Genomic DNA, 22174 nt, shown 5'->3' on the forward strand with positions numbered 1-22174 from the left:
GCGGGGCGGGACCTGTGGGGCCCTTTCCCCGCAAGGGGCCCCCGGGCCTGGGCCGCCTCCCCGCGGGAAGCCGGGGTGACACGACCCGCAGAAGCTCTCTCTCTCTCAGTCGCCCCCGGTAGCAAGTTTTGATTTATTTTGGGCGGCTCATTCCCGCCTCTGAGCTCTTCTGGCAGGTATAGGGGACCCTATTTGACACGGGGGGCTGTGTGCAAGGCAAGCACCCTCCCCACGTGCTATCTCTCCAACCCCCCCCATAAACATTTCACAGTATTGTTTTTATTGGGGAGCCCCTGAGCTCAGGGGCTCCCCAATAAAAACAATAAATATCGCGGGGCTCACGGGGCCCTATTGGGTGCCAGGGATCATACCTGGCCACATGCGAGGCGAGCACCTTATCTGCTATATTATTGCTCAGGTCCAAAATTAACATCTTTTTTTTTTTTAATATTTTTATTGAGGTACTGTAATTTACAAAGTTATTCATAGCTCCCACCTTTACAATCAGTCAAAATCAAATTCCCTATGTATGGTTTACCCGACCTCAGATCTCAACCTCATCACACATCACTCCCGCCTGGGCTCTGGGGCCATATGGGGTGCCAGGGACCGAACCCGGATCAGCCGCATTGCAAGGCAAATGCCGTAACCGCTGTCCTATCACTCTGGCTCCCAAAATTAACATCTTAATAGCTCTGTACCTTTCTTCCCATCAGGACTTCCCTCCTTACTGCCCGCCCCTCCCGTAAGAGCAGTCGCAGGCCTAGTGTGCCATTTTCCCGACGGAATCTAAAAACCAGGATTCAGGTGTGTGTGGGGCGAGGGTGGGGCAGGGAAGGGTCCTCACCCCACTCTCCTGGGCAGGACAGAGAAGGAACTTGCCCTGGGAGAAATGGGCAGATTGTTTACCCTGGCAGATTCCTGAAGCAGTCGCTGTATTTTTCCACTTCGTGGGTCACACTAGAGATTAATTTTGGTTCAGCCAGCATCTGCCAGGCATAAAGTGATGGCCGGAGCCCACGGGGAAGTCAGCCACAGATCTGCCACAGACTGGTACATTTCCACGAAGGGAGATATTTATGCTAGTAAATTTCAAGGGTTTGGTAAAAAAAAATAAAAAACACGCTGGGAACAGGAGAGATGGTTTGTTTTGAAAGGATGGAACACACTTGCAATAGGAAGGTCAAGGAAAGGAGCCTGCCAAGTCAGGGATAGGGGAGGCCCTGGGGGTTGGCAGCTGGGGAGAAGCTCTGGAACAAGGTCAAGGTCACTGGCTCCAAAGGTCAAGGTCGCTGGCTCCAGGGCCGGGCTGCCCTGGCTCCCTGTTCTCAAGGTCTTCCTCCAGGAGACAAGGTTTCCTTTTCTGCTTCCGTTGCCACTTTGTCCAGAAATAACCAGGGATGGCGAGTGCAGGAACCCAAAAGCTTGGTCCCATTCCAGAAGACTGGATTGGATTCCAGCAAGGTTCGCCTTTTGCCGGCCTGCTCAGCGCGGGTGTGGGGGTGTCCGGAACTGTGCTTGCAATACCGTGGGGAGAATAGCTTTCTCCTGCAGAAATGGGCAGCGGAGCTTCAAGGGCCCTCGGGAAGCAGAGGCTGGTGGGGATGTTTGTCAACATTTGCCACGGTGGGGCAGGTGGGGGGCAGGGCCGCGGCATGCAGAGCCTGCTCCTCACTCACAGTGCTAGGGGTCCTTATTTATCAGCAGCCAGGGTATTATTTTCACCCAGGTGAGTTCTCAAAGGCAAGCGAGTTGTGGAAGAGGTAAGGGCAGACGTACTCAGCGCCTAAATGAGGCAGACCATCTCCTCACACCAGCGCTGGCTGCAAGAGCCTGCAGGCTTGTTGAGGGGTGCAGCGAGGGAGAAGCACCCCCTTTCCGCATGGCTCAGAGAACCCAGGGAGGCTTTGCATGCAGACACTCCAGGTTCTCTCCCTGGCACCAAGTACCACCAGGAATGGCCTCCAAATATTAGCCTGCACCCCCCCCAAAAAAAAAGGTAGCCCAGTTAAATGACCACTTCCCCTTAGCCTGGAGAGGGTTATCACAAAGATCTGGCAATCCGGTCATCTTGTGGGCTCCAGAGGCCAGCACGGGCTGGGGGGCCAGTAAGCCCTATCTTCACAGGGAGAGTCCCCCCCTCTCCCCAGCGGGAAGGGGCCAGGTCGAGCTGATCAGAAAGAAGCACCAAGATTTCAGTAGAAATGCCATAATTTATTCTGTCGTATAAAAAAGTCATCCTTACATAACAAAAGGTCTTCTTAGAAGAAGAAATATATTATTTAAGGTCATAAATAATCAGCAAACATAGAACACTTGGCAACTAAAAACAAACAAACAAACAAAAAAAACCCAAAACTCCAACATGGTGATCCCCACCAGTCTGCAGTCAAACCTGCTTCGGATCTATTTACAGGACAAGACAGGACTCAAACACAAAAACTGAGGTATTTGGTTCTTTAGGAGTCGACAATGACGTCTGCGAAGGCCTCTCACCTCCGCAAAAATAAATAAGTTATATTCTCCTGTGGTCGTGTCGTCGGGAATGCTAATACTGGCAGGTGCATCGAAAAGCACGGAGAGTCCACCAGGAACAGGCACGGGGCCTTTCCCCTGCCCCTCCGAGCGAGGGGGCTCATGTGGCCCAGCGCTGGCTTGGTCCCGAGATGTGCCGAGGTCAGCGGACATCTGGCCGCTGACGTCACCGCTCTGTGCGCTGGGGGACCCAGTGGGACGGGGGTGAAATGAGCGAGGAGGTAAGGACGGGGGCTCAGCAGCTGGGAGAGGTGGTGATGGGGCCCTGCAGGTAGCTCAGCGCGCCCTTGCCCGCGCGCACCGGGATGGACACCGGGAAGTTGAAGACGGTGGTGGTGGAGGCGCCGTGGTCCAGCACGGCCATGGCGGGGCTGCCCGCCTCCGCGGCGCAGTGGGGCGCCAGGACCTGGGACTCAAACTGCAGCAGCTGGCCCATGAAGCTGAAGTTGGGCGAGATGATGCTGCGCCGCTGCTTGACGAACTCGAAGGCCTCGTCCAGCCTGACGCGGTTAGTCCTCATGAGGTAGGCCAGGCAGATGGTGGCCGACCGCGAGATGCCCGCCTGGCAGTGCACGAACACCCGCCCGCCCGCGTTCTTGATGGAATCTAGAGACCAAGAGCGGCGGGTCACGGAGAGCTCAAGGGGGCCCCCGAAACCCCAGGCACCGGGCATTTAAGGAACGTCCAGTGGAGATGGCCATTCGTGTCCTGCTAAAGACCCTGTCCCTGGGGGCACTGTGGGCGTGGGGCAGAGAAGCCCCTCCCACCCCCCCAAACCCAGAGGGGGCATCTCAGCTAAGCAGCTCCACGTTGGACCACCAACGCAACTTCACCACTTTTGTTTCAAGCGCTAAATATCTGCACAGCGCGACCTTAACTCTCTCTCTTGCAGGGTGGTGGTGACACCAGAGTGGTGATGTCCAGGAGACCTCAAGTCCCTGCCACCCCGTGGGGCCCAGTGGCTGGAAGGGGTAAGAGGGAGATGGGGAGGTGGAGGGAGCATTTGGGGGCCCTGACGCAGGCGTCTGCTTACCGATGAAATCGATGGCCTCGTTGAACCAGGAGCTGATGTCGGCCTTGTGGTTGTCCTCCACGGGAATGCTCTTGTACTGGTAGTGGCCCTCAAAGTGGTTGGGGCAGTTGGCCGAGACGTTGATCAGGGCGGTGATGCCCAGGGCATCCAGCATGTCTTTGCGGGAGGCGTGGTAGGCACTGCCCAGGTACAGAAAGGGGAGGATCTCCACCGGGCCACCCTGAGTGACAAAGAGCCAAGGGTCAGTCAAGCTTTGCTTCGAGTCAAGGGCAGTGTCCACCCCCGCCAGAGGCCCCCTGCTTGGAATCTCCAGGCCAGCTTCTGCAGACCGCTGCACCGAGCCCACCTGTCTCTGCAGGGCCACGGACTGCAATGCACCCCCTCTTCTCGGGCCCCCCTCCCCACGGAAGCAAGCACCAGCCGCTGTCCAGTCCCAGCGTCTCTGCCAGCCGTGCCCCGGCCCCCCTTCCCCTCTGGGCCCGGACCTCGGCTGACCTGATCATAGAGTGGGGTGCTGCAAGAATTGCACCCCGATTCGGCGCTGCCGGGGACGCTCGTAGTCAGGGGAAGGCTGAGCCCCATGGGGGTCGACTGTTTGCTGCACAGCTCCGGGCAGGAAGCCGAAAACGCTTCATATCCTCCTGGGGGGAAACAAAGAGATCAGAAACATGAATTCTCCTTCTCTTCCGCGTTAGTAACGTCCGGGGCGGAGGGGGGGGGGTCTGGAGGTGACCCGCGGGGGGCGCGGGCGGCCTTTGTTCCGGCCTTTGTTCCCGGGAGCGGCGGCAGGGGGCGCGCGCGCGGCCGCGGCTCACCTTGGAGCAGCAGGACGCGGGCGGCGCGCGCCTCGCGGCACAGGGCGCCGGCCGCCAGGGCCAGGGTGCCGTCGCGCTTGGCGCCGTCCAGGGCGCGGCTGCGCTCGTCCAGCAGCACCACGGCGTGGAAGGCGCCGGCCAGCAGGCGGCCGCGCAGCTCGGCGTTGGGCAGGACGTGCTCCAGGCCCAGGGCGCCCTTGGCGCGGCGGCGCACGATGGTGCTGAGGCGCACGTTGAGCGCGCCCGCGATGTGGCCCGCGTTGAAGGCGAAGAAGGAGCGGCAGTCCAGCAGCAGGCACTGCGCCGCGCGCTCCCGCAGCAGCGCCCGCAGGCCGCCCGCGTCCAGGCAGCCCACCTCCGTGACCATGGCGCCCGTGTCCGGCGAGACCCACTGCCGCCGCCGCCGCCGTGCCTTCTGCGCCGCGCCGGGCCGGGCGGGCGCGCTTATAGGCGGCCGGGGCGGGGCGGGGCGCGCGCGGGGCGGGCGCGGGGGAGGGGCGGCGTTTGTTTGTTTGAATGGCGGTCACGTGGCCCGGCTGACGTCACCCGCCCGGCCGGCTTGGGCGCCGGCGGAGCGCGGCCGAAGACGTCATCGCCCGCGGAGCCGGCCCCGCTGGCCGGGCGCTGGCTCCGGGCCCGGGCCCCGCCTGGCCGCGCGCCCACCCCTGCCCGGGCGGGGGGCAGCGGACCCCTCGGGAGCCGGAGCCCGCCCCCGCCCGCGCGCCCCGGCGGAAAAGGGGCTTTCTGCGCGTTTGCATGCCCGGGGCCTCTCGCTCTCATTTCCTCCTTCCCGGCGGGCGGGGAAACTGAGGCTAAGTGTTGTCGGGGGTTTTTATTTTCCGAGCTCGGACCTGCACCGCCGGAGCGGGGGCCGCCGTGGAGGCTGTGCGTGTGCGTTTGGGGGGGCGGGCGGCTCAGGAGAGCCGGAACGGGGGGCTGGAGGAAGATGAGCCGTTTCGTCCACGAGGACGGAAAATCGGGGTGCGGGGTCGCAGAGAGGCTCTCCGATCCCCAGACTGGCGCGGTCTGGGGGCCGGGGGCGAGGGGGTCTCAGAGCCCCCCGTGGGTTCCGGAGGCCGGCCTTTGTCGGGGCGGGGTGGGGGCTGACACCGCACTCCGCCCTCCCCCCCCCCCGGGTCTCCCATCACGTTTCTGGACGCGAGATCCGGGGTCCTGGGCGCTGCAGCCGCACCCCACCACCCCCCCCCCCCGCCGCCCGGCCGGCTCTGGCCAGAAATCGAATTCCGATCGCCTGGCGCCTGGGGCTGACGACGGTCTGCGCGGAGCAGCCCGGGCGGGCGGGCGGCGGCGTCGGGGGAGACCCCTGGCCGTCCCCAGTGACGCCCCCCGGGCGGTGTGCTAGGTACACAAATATAAACATTGCGCCACGGGCCGGGGTGCAGGACGGAACATTCTGCGGTTTTCTTCCCCTGTGCCGGGGACGGGGGAATTCACCGCCCGGCTCTGGGGGGGAGGGGGGCACTTCTGCATTTGCCTCGCCCGGCTCTGCCTTCCCACTCGCTCCTCGCACTTTCTGCCGAGTTCTCGAAAAGTTCAGGACCCAGAGCTCTGTCTCCTCTGTCTCTCTCCCTCTGTCTCTGTCTCTGTCTCTCTCTCATCCCAAGGGCATCTTCTCTATTCCAATGGACACTGGCCAAAGGCAGTACCGAGATGCCCGCTGGTCATAGTAACACCCTCCCTGTGGCTAAAAAAAAAAAAAAAAAGGAGAAAAAGAAGAAATGCGCTATTTGTTTATACTACGTATTCAGCTGAGGAACGCTACATATTTTGCGCGTTGAATCATAGAATGTTACAGCCGCTGACTTTTCCCAGCATACCAACTTGATCAGCCCCGTTTTTTCAAAAAACCCAGAGCATTCATTATACCTTTCCCTACCAGTAATTTCTACGAAGAAAACATTTCAGTATAGGAACACGTGTACACACAGGCGAGTGGCTATAGCCCAGTTGGGACCCTCTGGGAATGCGCACACTGCTGGCCAGACGCAAAGCCCTTCCCCCTTGGAGCCCCATTTGACACCCCCGTCTGTACAATGGGCTTCCGAGAGCCGCCCCCGTGCAGAGCTGGACCCAGAGAGGGAGGACGGGGGCCAGGCCCCGCCGCCCTCCCCACGCCTTCTTGGTATGATTCACCAAATCTTTTGCTTTTCCCCTTCCCGGCAGGGCCTGCCTGAGCTCACTGGGTTGCTGGCCTCTCGGGCTCCAGCACCCCGGACGAGGGCGAGGGGTGATGGCGTGGTGGGGGGGCTCAGCTCCAGGGAGTGTCCCCTCTGGAGAGGAACCAGCGGGTGGGGGCTGGGGTGGGCTGTGGTCGGCCGTGGTCTCCCTGGTGGGCCGGGGGTCGCGGCCAGGGAAGCCCCCCCAGGAATGAGGAGGGTTCCGCCTGAGGCCGGTGCCAGGGAAGGGCCCAGTGGGGGGCCCGAGGGGCTCCCAGGAGCATGCGAGTGTGAGTCAGTGGCTGAGTCAGGGGACAGCAGGGCGTGGCTTCTGCCGGCAGAGGACCCGTTCCTTCTGGCCGGCGGGTTGGGGGTGGGGGTGGGAAGGTTTGGAGTCAGCCCGTGACCTTCCCCAGTCACTTTCCCTCCCTGCCTCCACTTACCTTCCTGGGAAGGACAGACTAGCTGCCTCTGGGGGCAGGGCTGGGAGACCTTCCGCATCCCGCCCGCAGGAGGACTCGGACCTGCCGGGGTGCCAGGGCCGCCCGCAGAGGCGGGGTTCCCACGCGCGGGCCCAGCCTGCACCCCCCAGCACACAGCGGGACTCAAGCCCCACCAGGTGTGACTCAAAATCTAGAATCAGAACCAGACCCTCAGACCCTTCCCCGCCTCCTCGGTGTCAGTGCTGCTGGGGCTCCCCCGTTGACTCAGTGACCCCGCCACTGGGCCTGCCCACCTGCCTCCCCAGCCCCCACCTCCTTGCTGCGCGCCAAGCAAATAGGGGACCCGGTGGGCGGGCAGGACAGTGTTTCCTCACTCTTTCCCACCCCCACCCCCAAAGTTTGCTCTCAGAATCTTCCCCTCAGAAGCCTCCCCCTGACTGCTTTCCAGCCATGCTGCCTACTCCAGGAAGCCTGCCCTGGTTGCTCTCTAGCGGGTCCTACCCCTGGGCCCCAGAGAACTTTGTCCCAACATTCCCCGCTGTGTAGAGGTCACTTGATCCTTATCTCCCTCCCTGACCTGCCCAAGGGCAAAGGCTACAGCCATTTTTCATGTCTGAACTCTCCGCCCCACTCCCTGGGCCCACGCTAGACCCCTGAGGTCCGTGGGCAGGCAGGAGAATTCCCGGCAGCCTGCCGATGCAGCGGCAGAGGAGAAGGGGGAAGAGGGTTTCTGGCGGAGCCGCTCCCGGGGCCTGGTGGGGCCAAGAGCGTTCTCGGGTCGCCACCGGGAGGTGGGCCTGAAGGAGGTGACAGACACTCAGGAAAGGGCTTGGAGGTAGACACGGGGCTTCCTCCCTGGCAAGACGGGGTGAGTCGGAGAATACAACACAGGGCAGCGCATGGGGGACTTGCCTTGCACGCGGCCGACCTGGGTGTGAACCCGGCCCCCCCAGCCCGCCAGGAGTGACCCCTGAGCGCCACTGGATGTGACCCAGAGTAACAACCAAAATACCCCAAGCAAACAAACCAAACCAAGCAAACGACACTTAGAGCGGCCCCTTGATGGTGGGAGAACTCGAGCAGACCACAGTGCCCAAACGTAGAGAGTGTGGGGGGAACTGCCTTGGAGGCAGGGGGAGGGCTGGACGGGCGGGGGAGACGGGATGGGGGTGGGGAATGTGCACTGGGGGAGGGAGGGTGTTTGATCACTGTATGACTGAAACTCAAACATGAGAGCTTCGTAACTGTATCCCACGGTGATTCAATTAAAAAAAAAAGGCACCTTGAAAGGGCGCAGAGAGGTGTGGCCACGGTCACGCAGCTGCTGATCATCAGAGCCAAACCCAGGGCCTCACGGGGGACGGGGGCACGAGGGGGAGCGCAGTGCGTGCGGGAGGGTCAGGTTCAGTCCCCAGAACCTCATGGCCCAGGATTACTAACAGGAGTGACCCCGAGCACCACTGGGTGTGTCCCCAAACCAGCAAACACAGGGTGTCTCCTTGGGACGGGTGAGGTGACCGAGCCAGGCTGGAGCCCGGACCCTGGATTGTGGCCCTGAGTGTCTCAGCCCCCGGCGCCTCGCCGCAGGGAGCTCCATGGGTCCGTGGGTTGGTCCGCACTGAGGCCGGTGGGGACCCGGCCGGCTGCCCTTATGCAATCCCGAAGAGCTGCATCCTCCCGGCCAGTCCCTCACTCACAAGAACAGAGAGGTTAGGCAACCTGTCCAGAGCCACACAGTGTCCAGAACGTTCTACCTGGAGTCGCCCTGTGAGCGGTCTGCTCAGGCCCGAGGCTCTTCTCGCCTGGCCAGTGCTCGCGTCCTTTTCTCCCTCAGACCTGCGTGCGCTGGTGGGCCGGGCTCTGCGACAGCCTACACGTGGGGGGCCCCGGGCTCTGCCTTCAGCTCTGTCGCAAGTTTGATATGATTTGAATTTGCTATTGGGGGTCCTGCCTGGCCTGGGGCACGCGAGCGCCTCTGAGGAGGAGAGTCCGTGTGGCCGGGCTGAGAGGGCAGAACACACCCGCCAGGCGGGTTCGCCGGCTTCATTTTCTCCCGACTCACAAAGAGCGCTCTTTTTTTTTTTTCTTTCCATTTTTCTTATTTGTTTTTATTGGTTGAGTTTCTGTGGCTTACAACACAGTCAATAACGGTTTCTTATGCACATAATCCCAACATCACACCCACTACCAGCACTCCCACATTCTTCCCCCAGGAACCCCAATGCGGAAGGGCACCTTTAGAGATGGAAATGAATGAAAAACTGACCCGCCAATGGTGGGAGCAGCCGCCACACTCACAGTTGCCTCTTTTCCTTTGGATCGATTTTTTTATTGAACCATTGTGAGCAAGACCCTGATAAAACCGTTCATGATTAGGTTTCAGCCATGCAGTGCCCTAATACCCATCCCTCCCCAGTGGGCATTTCCCACACCCCTGTCCCAGGCTCCCATCATCCTTTGGGCGTTGTGATTTGTAGTACAGACCCTGAACGGTTGTCACGTGTATCCCCCAAAGAATAGTCTTTTGGTTTGGCTTTGCTTTGCTTCACTTGGGGCCACCCCAGTAGTGTTGAGGTGCCCCTGTACTCCTGGCTTTGACCCCAGGGTGACTTCTGGCGGGGCTCAGGGGACCGTGCCTTGCCCGGGGATTGAACTCTGGCCTCCTGCATGCAAAGCGTGTGCTCGCCCCGTTAAGTCATGTCTCCCTGTTCCCAAGAATAGCTCTGAGGCTCGAGCGGTATTTCAGTGGGTAGGGCACTTGCCTCGTGTGCAGCCAACCCGGGTTTGACCTCTGGCACCCCGTAGGGTCCCCTGAGGCCTGCCAGAGCCAGAGGCAGGAGTCAGTCGGGTGCATCCCTGGGGGTAGCCCCAAACCAAAAACAGCAGCAACAATAAGAATGGATCTTAAGTTTGAATGTCTCTCAAAAGTGAGTGATATGAAATTCAGATTTTGGTGTCCCGAAATCTGATGTGCCGTGGGGATCCAGCCGCAACCCTTCCTTGGTGTGTGTGGCTGAATGGCTGCAGGACGGTGAGATATTTACCTCTCTGCCATGATAGGAAGGTTGGCCAGCTTGGACAGGAGATCCTGGATGAAAAAAATGAAGGCATGTCCAGGACGGGGCTGCCCCGCCGAGCCCTGCCAGGAGCACACCTGAGCACGAATGGCTATCCCCAGAGCAAAACGGAAAAAGTAAAACCTAGAGGCGCCCAGGAGAGCAGCAGGAGGAAGTGAGCGGCAGGACAGCTCTCGCTCTCTCCTCTGGAATCAGGAGACAGCCTGTCCCTTGGCCCTGAGAAACACGCGGTCTCTTCCCGACGCTTCCCTGAAGGCAGGGGCGGGAGAAGCTGTGGGCTGCTCCCTCGGCCGTCCCGGTGCTCAAGGGGAACAGCCCTGACTGATGGGCGCCTCCTCGGAGCACTGCCAGGGCCGGCCGCCAAGAGCCTGACGGTCTTTCCCCTGCGCCAAACCCCACCCCGCACCCTCACGTGAAGAAAGAGATGAGGGTGGGACCCGCCCAGACACCCAGGAGAGCCCAGAGCCAGGGGCAGGCCAGCTGGAAGCATCTCTCTCTCTCTCTCTCTCTCTCCCCCCCTGTCCCTCTCCCTCTTGCTCTTACCCTCTCCCTCTCCCTCTTTCCGTCTCTCACCCTTTCTCTCCTCTCTCCCTCTCTCACCCTTTCTCCCTCTCCCTCACCCTCTCCGTCTCTCTCACTCTCTCCTCTCCCTCGCTCTCTCCCTTTCTCACCATTTCTCTTCCTCTCTTTCTCCCTCTTTCTCTCTCTCCCTCTCTCTCCCCCTCTCTCTCCTTCTCTGTTCCTCTCTCTCCCTCTCTCACCCTCTCTATCCCTCCCTCCCTACCTCCGCCCTTCTCTCAATCTGTTTTCTATTATTATTATTATTTTGGTTTGGGGGCTACACTTGGCGATGCTCAGTCAGGACTCACTCCTGGCAGTGCTCAGGGGATGATATGGAATGCCAGGGATTGAACCTGGGTCGCCCGTGTCCAAGGCAAACCCTACCCACTGTATAGTCTTTTTTTCTTTTATAAAAATTAAAAAAAAAAATTTTTTTTTTTGGGTCTCCCTTGTCGTCCAAGCCCTTTGCTCTTATCTCCCGGCCACACGCCTGCCCGGGCGGGTTCAGGCGGGCAGGGCTGCTGCCTCTTCGCTGTTTATTTCTCGGGATGATGCTTTGGGGGCAGCCTCGGGTGCCGGAGGAAAGGGGACGGGAAGGAGGCCCCGCTCAGCCTTTCCTCCGGCCCTTCCTGACTCACGGACACTTCGGCTCCGTGACTCATTCCTGGGCCTTGACCTTCCAGGCTGCGGCTCCCGTGAGCGGTGGGGGGTCGGGACCAGATCCTGTTCCGTGTCCAGGGAATCTGAGCGGGCCCCTCCCCGCCCAAGGTGTCCCCGGGGTCACTGTCACAGAGCCCCGTAGGTCCTGGGGGCCAGAGCAGCAGGACAGCAGGGAGGACGCCTGCCTGCTTGCGGCCAGCCCACGTTTGCTCTCTGGCGCCCACAGGGCCCCCTGAGCACCCCCTGAGCACCCCTGGAGGCAGAGCCAGGAGTCATCCCTGAGCACTGTCAGATGTGGCCCCAACCCAAACAAACAAAAGACAGTTGTGGAGGCTGCCGGCTAGCAGGTAGGTCGGCCTGCCTGCAGTGGCCGGTCCAGGCTCGATCCCCGACACCCCCTGTGGTCCCCTGAGCCCCACTAAGAGCGACCCTGAGCTCAGGGGCTGGAGAGATAGGACAGAGATGAAGACAAGGGTGTTTCCCCAGCTGGCGCGGCTTCTGTCCCGGTCTTGCCAGGAGTGAGCACCAGGCCCGCTGGGTTGGCCCCTAACAAACAGGAGTAAATGGAGCAGGAAAGGAAACAGGGGCCGGAAAGGGTTCGATCCCCGGCGCTGCAGGATCCTCTGAGCACTCCTGCGTGTCTTCCAAGGCACAAGCCCAGAAGTCGCCCCTGAGAACTGGGGGGAGGTGGTTGCTGGGGGGCTGGCAGGCTGGGCTTTCTTTCAACCTTCCTGCATGCAGTTCCCTTGGTCTGAGTTTGGGGGCCACACTGCTCTGTGCTCACCCCCAGCGGGGTTCAAAGCGTGGTGCCGGGGAAGGAATCCAGACCTCCCGCATGGGGGGCTTTCTCCTGCCCCCCCCCCGCTTCTTTCCAAAGACAGCGTGTATGTGTGACCATGCACGTGTGTGCTTGTATGTGTGTGTGTTATGGCCAAGCTCCGAGAAGGCGTCTGGACGGCGGCACCCCTGCCCCACACCAGCCGGCCTCCTCCAAGGCTGTTCCTTCCCACCCACCTGCACGGCCCTTCTTAGACGTCCCCAGGGCAGTGCCAGCAGCCTCCTTAGCCCAGCTGTCCCCGGCTTCTGTCCAGCCGGAGTCAGGCCTCTGGTCCTGGGGAGCCGTCCCCGAGCCCAGGAGCCAAGAGAACAGAGGTGTCGGTACATAGGGCTCTCGGGGACCCACGGCAGCATCCCCGAGTCCCGCCCAGCCTCAGCTCTCCCTCAGGCAGCCTCAGTTTCCTCTGCTGTCAAAAGCGGGGTTGTGGGCCCAGAGGGACAGTCCAGGGGTCAAGACACTTGCCATATACACAGCTGAGCGTGCTCGATCCTCAGCATCGCAAAGCGTCCCCAGCAAGCTCCGCCAGGAGTGACCCTGCGCCCAGAGCCAGGAGTAAGTCCGAGTGACCAAGGGTGACCAAGACAGAACAAAACAGGAACCCACACGCTGGGGCTGCCTCTTTCTCTCTGGCACAGGTCCTGACCCCTGGTCTCGAACACATGTCCTTGTATTTTATTCTTTGGTTTTAGGACCACAACTGGTGGTGCTCCAGGGTTACTCTTGGCTCTGCACTCAGGAATTCCTCCTGGCAGTGCTCAGGAGACTGCCCGGTGATCAAGCCCGGGTGAGCCCCATGCAAGGCAAGCGCCCTCCCTGCTGTCCTATTGCCCCTGGCCCTCAAACACACATCCCTTTGGTTCCGTCCCTATCTGGCTCCTACCTTCCACTCTCCAGGGCTGCCCTGACCCAGGATGAGCCCCTCTCTTTGCCAGAAATAAAACTCAGGAATGGGTAGAGCAGGAACTGTGCTTCCGCCACAGACCCCTGACAGACCGTCTGTCCTCCCGGGGCCTCCGCTGGGTCTCAGTGCCGTCCCCACCCAGAGGACAGGACACACCAGTCCCCACAGGGTCACCTGGTTCCTTTGGGCTGCGCTTGGGACCCAAGCGCCAGTCTGGGAATCACTAGATCGTATCCCCATCCTGGGAGCCCGTGAAGGCAGAACCGTCTTCTCCATTTTACTGATGAAACACACACACACACGCCCCAGTGACCCATAAGGGGAAGTGTGGGAAGTGACTCAGTTCACACGTCACACCATGGGAGGTGATGTCCTCTACGACTCTGACTTCTGTGTCCTCCTGTTGCGATGATGCTGTTCTCTGCTGTCTTTCCCGCCCAGGGGCTGGGATGAGCTTGGGGGAAATGGAGCTCCCGACCTTTGTTTTGTTTTGTGTTTTTAATTTCTTCTTGTTGCTTGGGGGCCACATCCTTCAGTCCTCAGGGCTTGTTTACTCCCAGCTCTGTGCTGGGGGGTCCTCCCCAGCTCTCTCGGTGCTCTGGAGTCTCTGGCACCCGAGATACGAGGCCTGCACTCAGCCCACGGCCACTGCTCCCGCCCCCGTCCCTTGGCGAGCTCTGAGCTCGGTGCTCTCCGAGCACAACCTTGGCAGCTGCTGGCAACTCTGCCAGCCCGGGGCAGCCATCTTCACGGGGTGGGAGGTGAGAAGCTGGAATCCCCTGGTTTGGCTAAGCCAGAAATCCATGCCCAGGTCAGTGCAACCATCAAGAACATTTTTAGGGGCTTCAGCGATCGTATGGGGTAGGGCGTGTGCCGTACATACAGTCAACGTGGGTTTGTGGGTTAAATCTCCAGTATCCCGGAAGGTCTCCTGAGCACCACCAGGAGTAATTCCTGAGCCATCTCCCAGTGTAACCCCCCAAAAATATTTTTAGGGGTTGGAATGACAGTACAGTGGGCAGGGCACTTGCCTGGCATGCAGCCAACCCGGGTTCGAGCCCTAGCACTACATATTGTCCCCCCAAGCACCACCAGAGTGATTCCCGAGTGCAAAGCCAGGAGTAACCCCCAAGCATCGTTGGGTGTGGCCCAGAAACAAACAAACAAAGATTATTTTTGAAAATCCCAACAGGGCTGGGCCGATAGCTCGAGGGGCTGTAGAAATCCTGGTTCCCTCACAATCATCATCGCACTTGCACAGTCGCCTGAGAATCTCTGGGGGCCTCCGGGGTGTGACTTCCCCCACCAAAAATGTATATACATTTAGAAATTCATTTAGGGGCAGGGAGGTGGCCCAGCGGGTTGGTGGGGCACGTGCTTCTCTTGCTGCCTTCCTGGGTTTCATCCCTGCACTCCACCAGACCTGAGGGAGTAGCCCCTGAGCACTGCCGAGGGTGGGCCCCAAATTTAAAAAAATTTTTAAAAACCTGGTACCGGAACAATATTACAGTGGGTCGGGCGTTTGTTTGCCTTGCGCGTGGCTGACCCGGGTTCAATCCCCAGCATCCCATATGGTCCCCCAAGCGTCTCCAGGAGTAACCCCTAAGCACTGCTGGGTGTGACCCAAAGAGCAAAAATAAATAAATACATCAAAAGAATCACAAATCCCGTTAATTGTCGATTTCTCAAGCGGGCTCAGTAACCTTTCATTCGTCCTTTCCCTGAGATCTTAGAAGTCTCTCTCCACTCGGCCCTCCCAAGGATGTCGCACTGGAGGCTCTTTCAGGGTCAGGGGAATGAGATCCAGCTTGTTACTAGCTTTGGAATATGAATACACCATGGGAAGCTTGCAAGGCTGTCCCATGTGGGCAGGAAACTCTCAGAAGCTGCCAGTTTCTCCCAGAGGGAGAAGTAAGCTACATGATATAGCTTCTGGGAGCTCGTTTTTAAGTCTCTGGATGTTGGCCGTTTATGGGATTACACACACCTGGGTTCCTCTGCTGGTACCTTTATGCGTGAGGCCTGTCCGAACGTGTGGAGAGGGGCCTCGAGCATGGCTGTGGCTAGGTTCCGGTGGTCTTCGGCTGCCGGGAGCTCTGCTCTAGGCGGGGAGAGAAGCTGGAGCCCATCCCCTCCGAGGGGCCCCAGGGAAGACAGCCAGGTGTGCGGGCAAGAGACTCTGCCCTGAGTAAATAAATACATACATAATGTAAAAATAAGATTGATTCCGTTCCGTGTTTGGAGAGATAGCTGGCGGCTGAGAGCAGTGGCATGCAGGAGGCCGGGCTCAAGGCCCAGTACCACACGGTGCCTGACACAGAGCTAGAAGGAGTCCCAGATTGTGGCCCGCGGTGGCCCCTGGATGTGCCCCTGCCCCGCCTCAGGGAGCCCGCGCCCTGCAGCCAGGCAGAGAGGCGCCCTACAGCCGGCCAAGGGCTCCCTTTCCTTTGAGTGTGGCAGGAGCTGGGTTACCTCCTCCAGCCCTTCCTGCACTCCCTCACTTTCCCTGCCCCCGACCCTGCAGGGGCCGAGAGGAAGCTGCCCGGAGAGGTGCGGAGGGCTCGGGAGGATGGCACCTGGGAAGACCCGAGCCTGGGCTGCCTTAGGGACCCGGAGGAATCTCCGTTTGCTTGTCACCGTGGCCAGCAGGCCGGGATGGGGGCGGGGGCCAACGGGAGAGAAAAGACTGGCTGGAGTACCCGGGCAGAGCGTAGAGCCGGCTGTGGTCCTCGGGACAGAGTGGAGCTGGCAGATGGCAGGGGCCGGGCAGCCGGGGCGGACTGGTCCCGTGCTGTCCCGCGTGTGGCAGCTGAGCTGGATGCCAGACCTGTCCCCTCCTGCTCAGCCAGACCTGTTCCCTACTGCTTGTTCAAGGGCGGAGGGGCACATAGCAGCTGCCCACCGGGCACCAGGCACTCCGCGGTCCCAAACCCACCAAGGAAGGTTCCCTTCCGCCTGCCCGGGTGGGGAGTCGCGGCCCGGATGGGCAGAGCCGCTGTCTGCCCCCGAGGCCGGACCCCTTCGGCACCCCCAGGAAGGCCCGTCCAGCCATCTCCATGGCGGGTCTAGGAAGGAAAGTCTGGCAAGCTTCAGAGGCGGAGCCTGCGGCAGGGAAGTTGGGGGGCTGGAGCCTCCCCACTGCAGGGCCCAGCCTTGGGACCCCCACCCCTCCCGTGCTCCTCCCCTCTTGCTCCCCCTGGCACCCCAGCCATCTCTCAGGGCACGTTTCCCTTCTCTCCAGAGCCCGGCCCTGGATCTTTCTGCAACCACAGTACCCAGCCCCATGGGTGCTGGCCATGGGGTTCAACCATTATGGGTTGGCTGTGTGTTCTCAGGCAACGAGCATACCCTCTCTGAGCCTGTTTCCCCATTTGTAATCAGGGGCCACAGCTGGCAACTCTGGGCGGGGTCATGCCCAGTGGAGCTTGGGGTCTCCTCCCAGAGGTGTCCCGTGGTGCCGGGGACTGGGGCCGGGGCTCCCTGGGGTGAAGCACGCACTGTCTCCTCCCAGCGCAGCTGATGTTCGGTTCTTTGCTTTTCTCTTCTCTTTTGGCTTTTGGGCCACACGCAGTGGCGCTCAAGGCTGACTCCTGACCCTGTGCTCAAGGACCGCTCTTGGGGGGGGGCTCAGTGGACCCTCTGCAGTGCTGGGGGTCAAACCCTGTATCCTGCCGGCCCTCCCGGCGCTCTCTTTGTTGAAGGCTCTTCCCTCTCATTGCAGCAGCGGGCGATAGCTCAGTGCGTTCTCTTACGGGCCCTGTATTTCCGCGTCACCTGCCCCTTGGCATGTGCTGGGGTCTCTGGACATCGGCTTTGTGTTTTGTTTGGGGCTAGACCCAGCAGAGCGGTCCTGGCTCTCTGCTCGGGGCTGGCTCCCCGCAAGGCTCAGGGAGCATAGGAGTTGCCGGGGGTCGAACCCAGGTTGGCTGTGCGCAAGGCAAGTGCTCTACCCATTGGGCTAGCTCTTCAGACCCATGTGAGCATGTTCTGATTTCTCCATCGTAAAGGCGAGGAGATAAAAACCCAGAGAGGTAAAGTGACTTACCTCAGGTCACACAGCCAATAAGTGGCAGAGTTGAGCTCCAGGCCTTGACTGACCTGAAATCCAGCTTCTTTTGGTTTTGGCTTTGGGGCTACACCTGTATGTGCTCAGGGTCTCTCCCGGCTCTGTGCGGGGGATCACTCCGGGCAGGCTCAGGAGACATAGGGGTGCCGGGGGTCGTGCCCGGGCCAGCTGCGTGCGGGCCAGCGCCCTCCCCTCTTCCTGCTGCTCTGTCCGGAGCCCAGCTCTTACTCTCCGCGGGGTAGAGAGTGCACGAGGCCGCGGGCGTGTCTCGGCCGGGCGCCTCTGAGCGAGTGGCCGGCAACGGTGGCGGTGATTGTCTCGCTGCTGTCCGCTTGTCTGACTCTCGTCTGAGGTCACGAGGGGGGGGGCGAGGGACCCCTGCCCTAATGCCAGGTGCAAGGGGAAGCTCCAGGGTGCAAGCTCGGGCTTGGCACGTGGGAGGACCCGGCCCAGTTCCCAAAGCCCGGCGTGGCCAGTGCAGGGATGACGCCCTGCGAGCACCGGGCGGCTCCCGGGCCAGACGAGCAGAGGGAAGAAGGGCTGTGGGTTGCAGCCTCCCAGTCCCTGTGCTGCGCCCTCCCTCCCTCCCTCCTTCCCTCCTTCCCCTCTTCCCTCCTCCCTTCCCTCCCTCCTCCCTTCCCTCCCTCCTTCCTTTCCCTCCTTCCCTCCTTTCCCTCCTTCCTTCCCTCCCTCCTCCCTTCCCTCCCTCCTTCCTTTCCCTCCTCCCCTCCTTTCCCTCTTTCCTTCCTTCCTGCCTTCCTTCCTTCCCTCCTTCCTTCCCTCCCTTCTTCCCTCCTCCTTTCCCTCCCTCCTTCCTTTCCCTCCTTCCCTCCTTTCCCTCCCTCCCTCCCTCCCTCCTTCCTTCCTTCCTTCCTTCCTTCCTTCCTTCCTTCCTTCCTTCCTTCCTTCCTTCCTTCCTTCCTTCCTTCCTTCCTTCCTTCTTTGTGCTCTGTGCACCTGTCTCTGTGCTCAGGGATGAATCGTTTCTGGTGGCCTTGGGGGACCCTCTGGGGTGGCTAGAATTGAACCCCAGGACTGACCCCGGGCCAGCTGTGTGCCGGACAAGTGCCCTCCCCGCTGGCTGGCTCCAGCCCCCTCACCTTCTCCGGAGGTCCCTGGCACTGCAGGAGTGGCCTGCCTGAAGCTGAGGGGTCGGGGAGTCCTTCTGCCGAAGCTGCTTAGTTCAGGTGCTTCCTGCAGAACTACGAGGGGGGTGACAGACAGACACTCAGGCACAGCCAGAGCCAGGCCCCCCCTCACACACACACCCCGAGCCGAGCCGCCTCCTCAGCGTGGGCCTCTCAGCTTCTCCACTCGCTGCTGCCTGCCAGCCTCACTCTCACCTGTCAGAGGGAAGCGGTCTTTTCTCCCTGGGGTCCTGGGGAGAAGGAAAACTACTCAAGTGGCCGGAAAAGTGTTTCTGTGACTGGTTTGCCAGGCTTCCTCCTGGCACAGCTCCGGGCACCATGGGGAGGGCACAGGATCCGTGTCAGCTGGGGGAGTGCAAGTACCTCACTGTGCATCTCTCCAGCCCCACCTTTCTCTTCCTTTGTTCCGTTTCCTTTTGTTTTTGGGCCATCCCCAGTGATGCTCAGAAGTTACTCCTGGCTCAACGTCACTTCTGGAAGTCCTGGGGGATCATTTGGGACGCTGGGGGTCCAACCCAGGTCAGGGAAGTGCCTTTTCTGCTGTGGCTGGCTTCCCTTCCCTTCCCCTTCTCCTTCCCCCTCCCCTTTCGCCCCTCCCCCTCTTCTCTCTCTCTCTCTCTCTCTCTCTCTCTCTCTCTCTCTCTCTCTCTCTCTCTCTCTCTCTCTCTCTCTCTCTCTCTCTCTCTCTCTCTCTCTGCTGAGGCTTGTCCCCAGGGCTGCTTAGGGGCCCATGCAGAACCTAGGGTATCTCACGCCTGCAGTCCTTTGAGCCTTCTCCCTCCCAGCCCTGGTCATCTTGACTTTCATACTTCTGGGAATGACGGGGAGGAGACAACAATACCAGATGGAGGGTTCTGGAATGATGGGGGGCGGGAGGGCAGGGGAAGGCCAACTTCTTCCTGGAGAGGGCGATGGATAAGAAATTTTTTAGCAGAAGGTGTTTGCATTGCCAAGTCTCAGAGAGGTTGGATTTCTATACAAGGAAGTGGCCAGGCGTGAATCAGTTTAAAAGTAGAAAAAAAACAAAAAACAAAAAAATGAATGATTCAGAAGGTCATTAAAATAAACAAATAAAGCGCCAGAACCAAATGACTGGGTTCCTTAAAAATAGTGTGTTGCATTAGCAACTTCAGGGTGTTAGTCAGGCAGAGGTGGGAGTTACTGGGAAATTTTACTCGGGTCAGCATTATTGAGAAGTTGCGGGTTCCTGGAGTCTTTGGTGGGTGTTGCCCAAGCCTGGGGGGTCCGGTTTCTGGAACCTGGTCCCGGGACAGAGAGGGAGTGTTCAGGATGGGCAGTAGAGGAGGGCAGGGCAGAGGTGGCTCTGGAGGCAGTGACCATTGACAGTGTGAAGGGCACGCACTGCTGTCCCGGGGGGCGGGGCGGTGGGGGCAGGGAGCGTCCCTCACACACACAACACTCTGGCTCTCTCCAGGCCGCCGTGGGGTTGAATCCCAGCTCTGCCACTAGCTTGCTGTGTGATCTTGTGTGTGTGTGTGTGTTTGTGTGTGAGTGTGCGTGTGTGTGTGCACGTGTGTGTTTGTGCGCGTGTGTATGTGTGCGCGTGTGTATGTGTGCGCATGTGTATGTGTGCGCGTGTGTATGTGTGCGTGTGTGTGTGTGCGTGTGTGTCTGTGTGCGCGCGCGCGCGCGCGCGCGCGTGTGTGTGTGTGTGTGTGTGTGTGTGTATGTGTTCAGGCCACACCTGGCGTGCTCAGGGCTTACTTCTAACTCTGAGCTCAGGGCTCACCTTTGGCTCCACACTCAGAGTTGGCTTTTGGCAGGCTCCGGGGACCCTGTGGGGCACCAGAGGTGGAACCTGGTTGGCTGTGGGCCAGGCAAGCGCCTCGCTGCTGTGCAGTCTTTCTTAGGCGGTCCAGTTCACCTCTGTTTTCCTTTCCTTTCCTTTTCTTTTTTTGGCCACCCCCAGCAGTGCTCAGGCCTTACTCCCTGGCTATGCTCAGGGAACACTCCTGGCAGGGCTTGGGGGATCATCTGGGGCGTCAGAAATTGAATCTGGGTCAGTGACATGCAAAGGCAAATGCCCTCCCCTCTGTACTCTCTCCAGCCTCTGTGCTTTCAGTTTTCTTCTCTTAAAAAAGAAATTCCCGGGGGCCGAACCGATAGCACAGCAGGTAGGGCATTTGCCTTGCATGCGGCCGACCCAGGTTCGATTCCCGGCATCCCATGTGGTCCCCCAAGCACTGCCAGGAGCAATTCCTGAGTGCAGAGCCAGGAGTAACCCCTGAGCATCGCTGGGTGTGACCCCAAAAAGCAAAAAAAAAAAAAAAAAAAAAAAAATTCAAGGTCGGAGATAGTGTAGTCCAGGGGTTAAGGCGCTGGCCTTGCATACAGCTGATCCGGTTTGATCCCTAGAGCCGACCACCCCCCGCCCCCAGCACAGAGAGGAATAGCCCCTGAGCACCACTAGGTGTGACCCAACATACTCCCGCCCCCCAGGTAAAAAAAAAACAAGTTTCAGATACCATAATATTGACTTCACGGGTGGTGGCAGGAAGTTCACAAAACACGTGCCGGGCCCTCACAGGTGCTGGGAAAAAGTTAATTCCAGTGCCTTCTCCTGGTCTCTTCCTCTCTACACTCCTCTCGCTCTCCCTTCCTATCCCAGTGATATCTTTATCAGAGGAAGGGCCGTCCTCAGAGGTGCCCAGGGACTACTCCTGGCTCAGTGCTCAGTGCTCTCTGTCCCTTTGAGCTACCGCCATGACCCAAATCTAGTGATTTTTTTTTTTTTTTTTGCTTTTTGGGTCACACCCGGCGGTGCACAGGGGTCACTCCTGGCTCATGCACTCAGGAATCACTCCTGGTGGTGCTCAGGGGACCCTATGGGATGCTGGGATTCGAACCCAGGTCGGCCGCGTGCAAGGCAAATGCCCTACTCACTGTGCTATCACTCCAGCCCCAAAATCTAGTGATTTCTTGCTGGGGGCCCGAGCTCCTCGGGCAGATGAAGGGCTGCATGTCACGGTTAACCGTGTATTGTCCAGCTCGTGTATATAAGGCCCATAAAGAGCATTGTTTTTGCAATAAAGACCCCCAGGATCTATTAATTGAAGACAGCGGGAAGAGGGGCCTGGAGGAGTTGGGCCTGTCGGGCAGAGTGGGGGACCCCGGCTCAGCCACCGGCAGGGAGAAACATACTCAAATGGCACTCAGGGGGGCTCACGTAAGGCTGTTTTGTTTTTTCTGTTGGTTTTTTGGGCCATACTCAGTGCGGCTCAAGGCTGACTTGCACTCCACTTTCAGGGATCACTCCTGGTGGGGCCCAGGGAAGCATCCTGGGCTGATTTGCCTCTCGTCCGAGTCAGCCTGCTGACAGGAAAACACCCTATTCGCTGACTATCGCTCTAGCCCCGCTATTAAAAACAATTTTTTTGATGGTGGATGTACCCGGAATCAATTAGATGCTGGCTTCCTGAATGTGAGGCCGGGAGGAAGCGGTGCTCCCGTCCTCTGAGCCTCTCCCTGACCCAGAGGTGATGGGGGCACTGGCTGAAGAAGGATGGATACACCCGGGACGGTCCTTCCAGCCTGGACCAGAAAGCCCAGCTTGGCCGTTTGATGGGTGTCCTGTGGTCCACAGCCGTTGTAACATGGCTTCCGACTTGCCACTTCCCATAAATATATTTCCTCGGGAGCTGCCGGGGCTGACGGCACCCTCAGGGCCATGTGCGGGAGGGGCACGCTTCAAACAGAATGGCAGGGGCGGGGCTCTTGTGGCTTTAGGGACCCTCCGTCTGTTCCTTTCCCTCTGAGCCCCCAGTTCCAGGCGCTAGTCGGCCTGAATTCTGAACTCCGACCAGAACCAGCTCTGAGCATCACTGGAAACAGCCCCTGGTTCCAGCCAGCCTGCGGGGGGGAAAGGAGGGATCTGGGGGTCCCGTCAGCCCTGGTGGCAG

At 59.9% G+C, this 22174-nt stretch overlaps 1 protein-coding gene and 1 long non-coding RNA gene across 2 annotated transcripts; one reads left to right on the plus strand and one right to left on the minus strand.

Moving 5' to 3' along the window:
• The first annotated feature begins 480 nt into the window (after window positions 1-480).
• Window positions 481-4040, plus strand: LOC129402519 (uncharacterized). The gene is made up of 3 exons (XR_008628680.1): window positions 481-807; window positions 3428-3506; window positions 3927-4040. It is a non-coding gene; the product is annotated as an uncharacterized LOC129402519 (long non-coding RNA).
• Window positions 2194-4811, minus strand: DUSP1 (dual specificity phosphatase 1). The gene is made up of 4 exons (XM_004611568.2): window positions 4384-4811; window positions 4064-4209; window positions 3569-3788; window positions 2194-3141 (listed from the first exon to the last, which is right to left on the minus strand). Exons 1-4 carry the CDS (start codon window positions 4748-4750, stop codon window positions 2771-2773), a joined length of 1104 nt encoding a protein of 367 aa, XP_004611625.2. The 5' UTR covers window positions 4751-4811; the 3' UTR covers window positions 2194-2770.
• Between the last annotated feature and the right edge of the window lie 17363 nt (window positions 4812-22174).

Source organism: Sorex araneus, chromosome 2 (assembly GCF_027595985.1).
Source record: "Sorex araneus isolate mSorAra2 chromosome 2, mSorAra2.pri, whole genome shotgun sequence".
Taxonomy (NCBI): domain Eukaryota; kingdom Metazoa; phylum Chordata; class Mammalia; order Eulipotyphla; family Soricidae; genus Sorex; species Sorex araneus.

What these genes read in the sequence shown, in the direction of transcription:
- DUSP1 (XM_004611568.2), bottom strand. Translation starts at nt 4,750, where the DNA reads ATGGTCACGGAGGTGGGCTGCCTGGACGCGGGCGGCCTGCGGGCGCTG. An exon ending in CCGCGTCCTGCTGCTCCAAG is followed by an intron (nt 4,210 to 4,383) that starts GTGAGCCGCGGC and finishes GTTTCCCCCCAG; the next exon opens with GAGGATATGAAGCGTTTTCG. An exon ending in GCACCCCACTCTATGATCAG is followed by an intron (nt 3,789 to 4,063) that starts GTCAGCCGAGGT and finishes TTTGTCACTCAG; the next exon opens with GGTGGCCCGGTGGAGATCCT.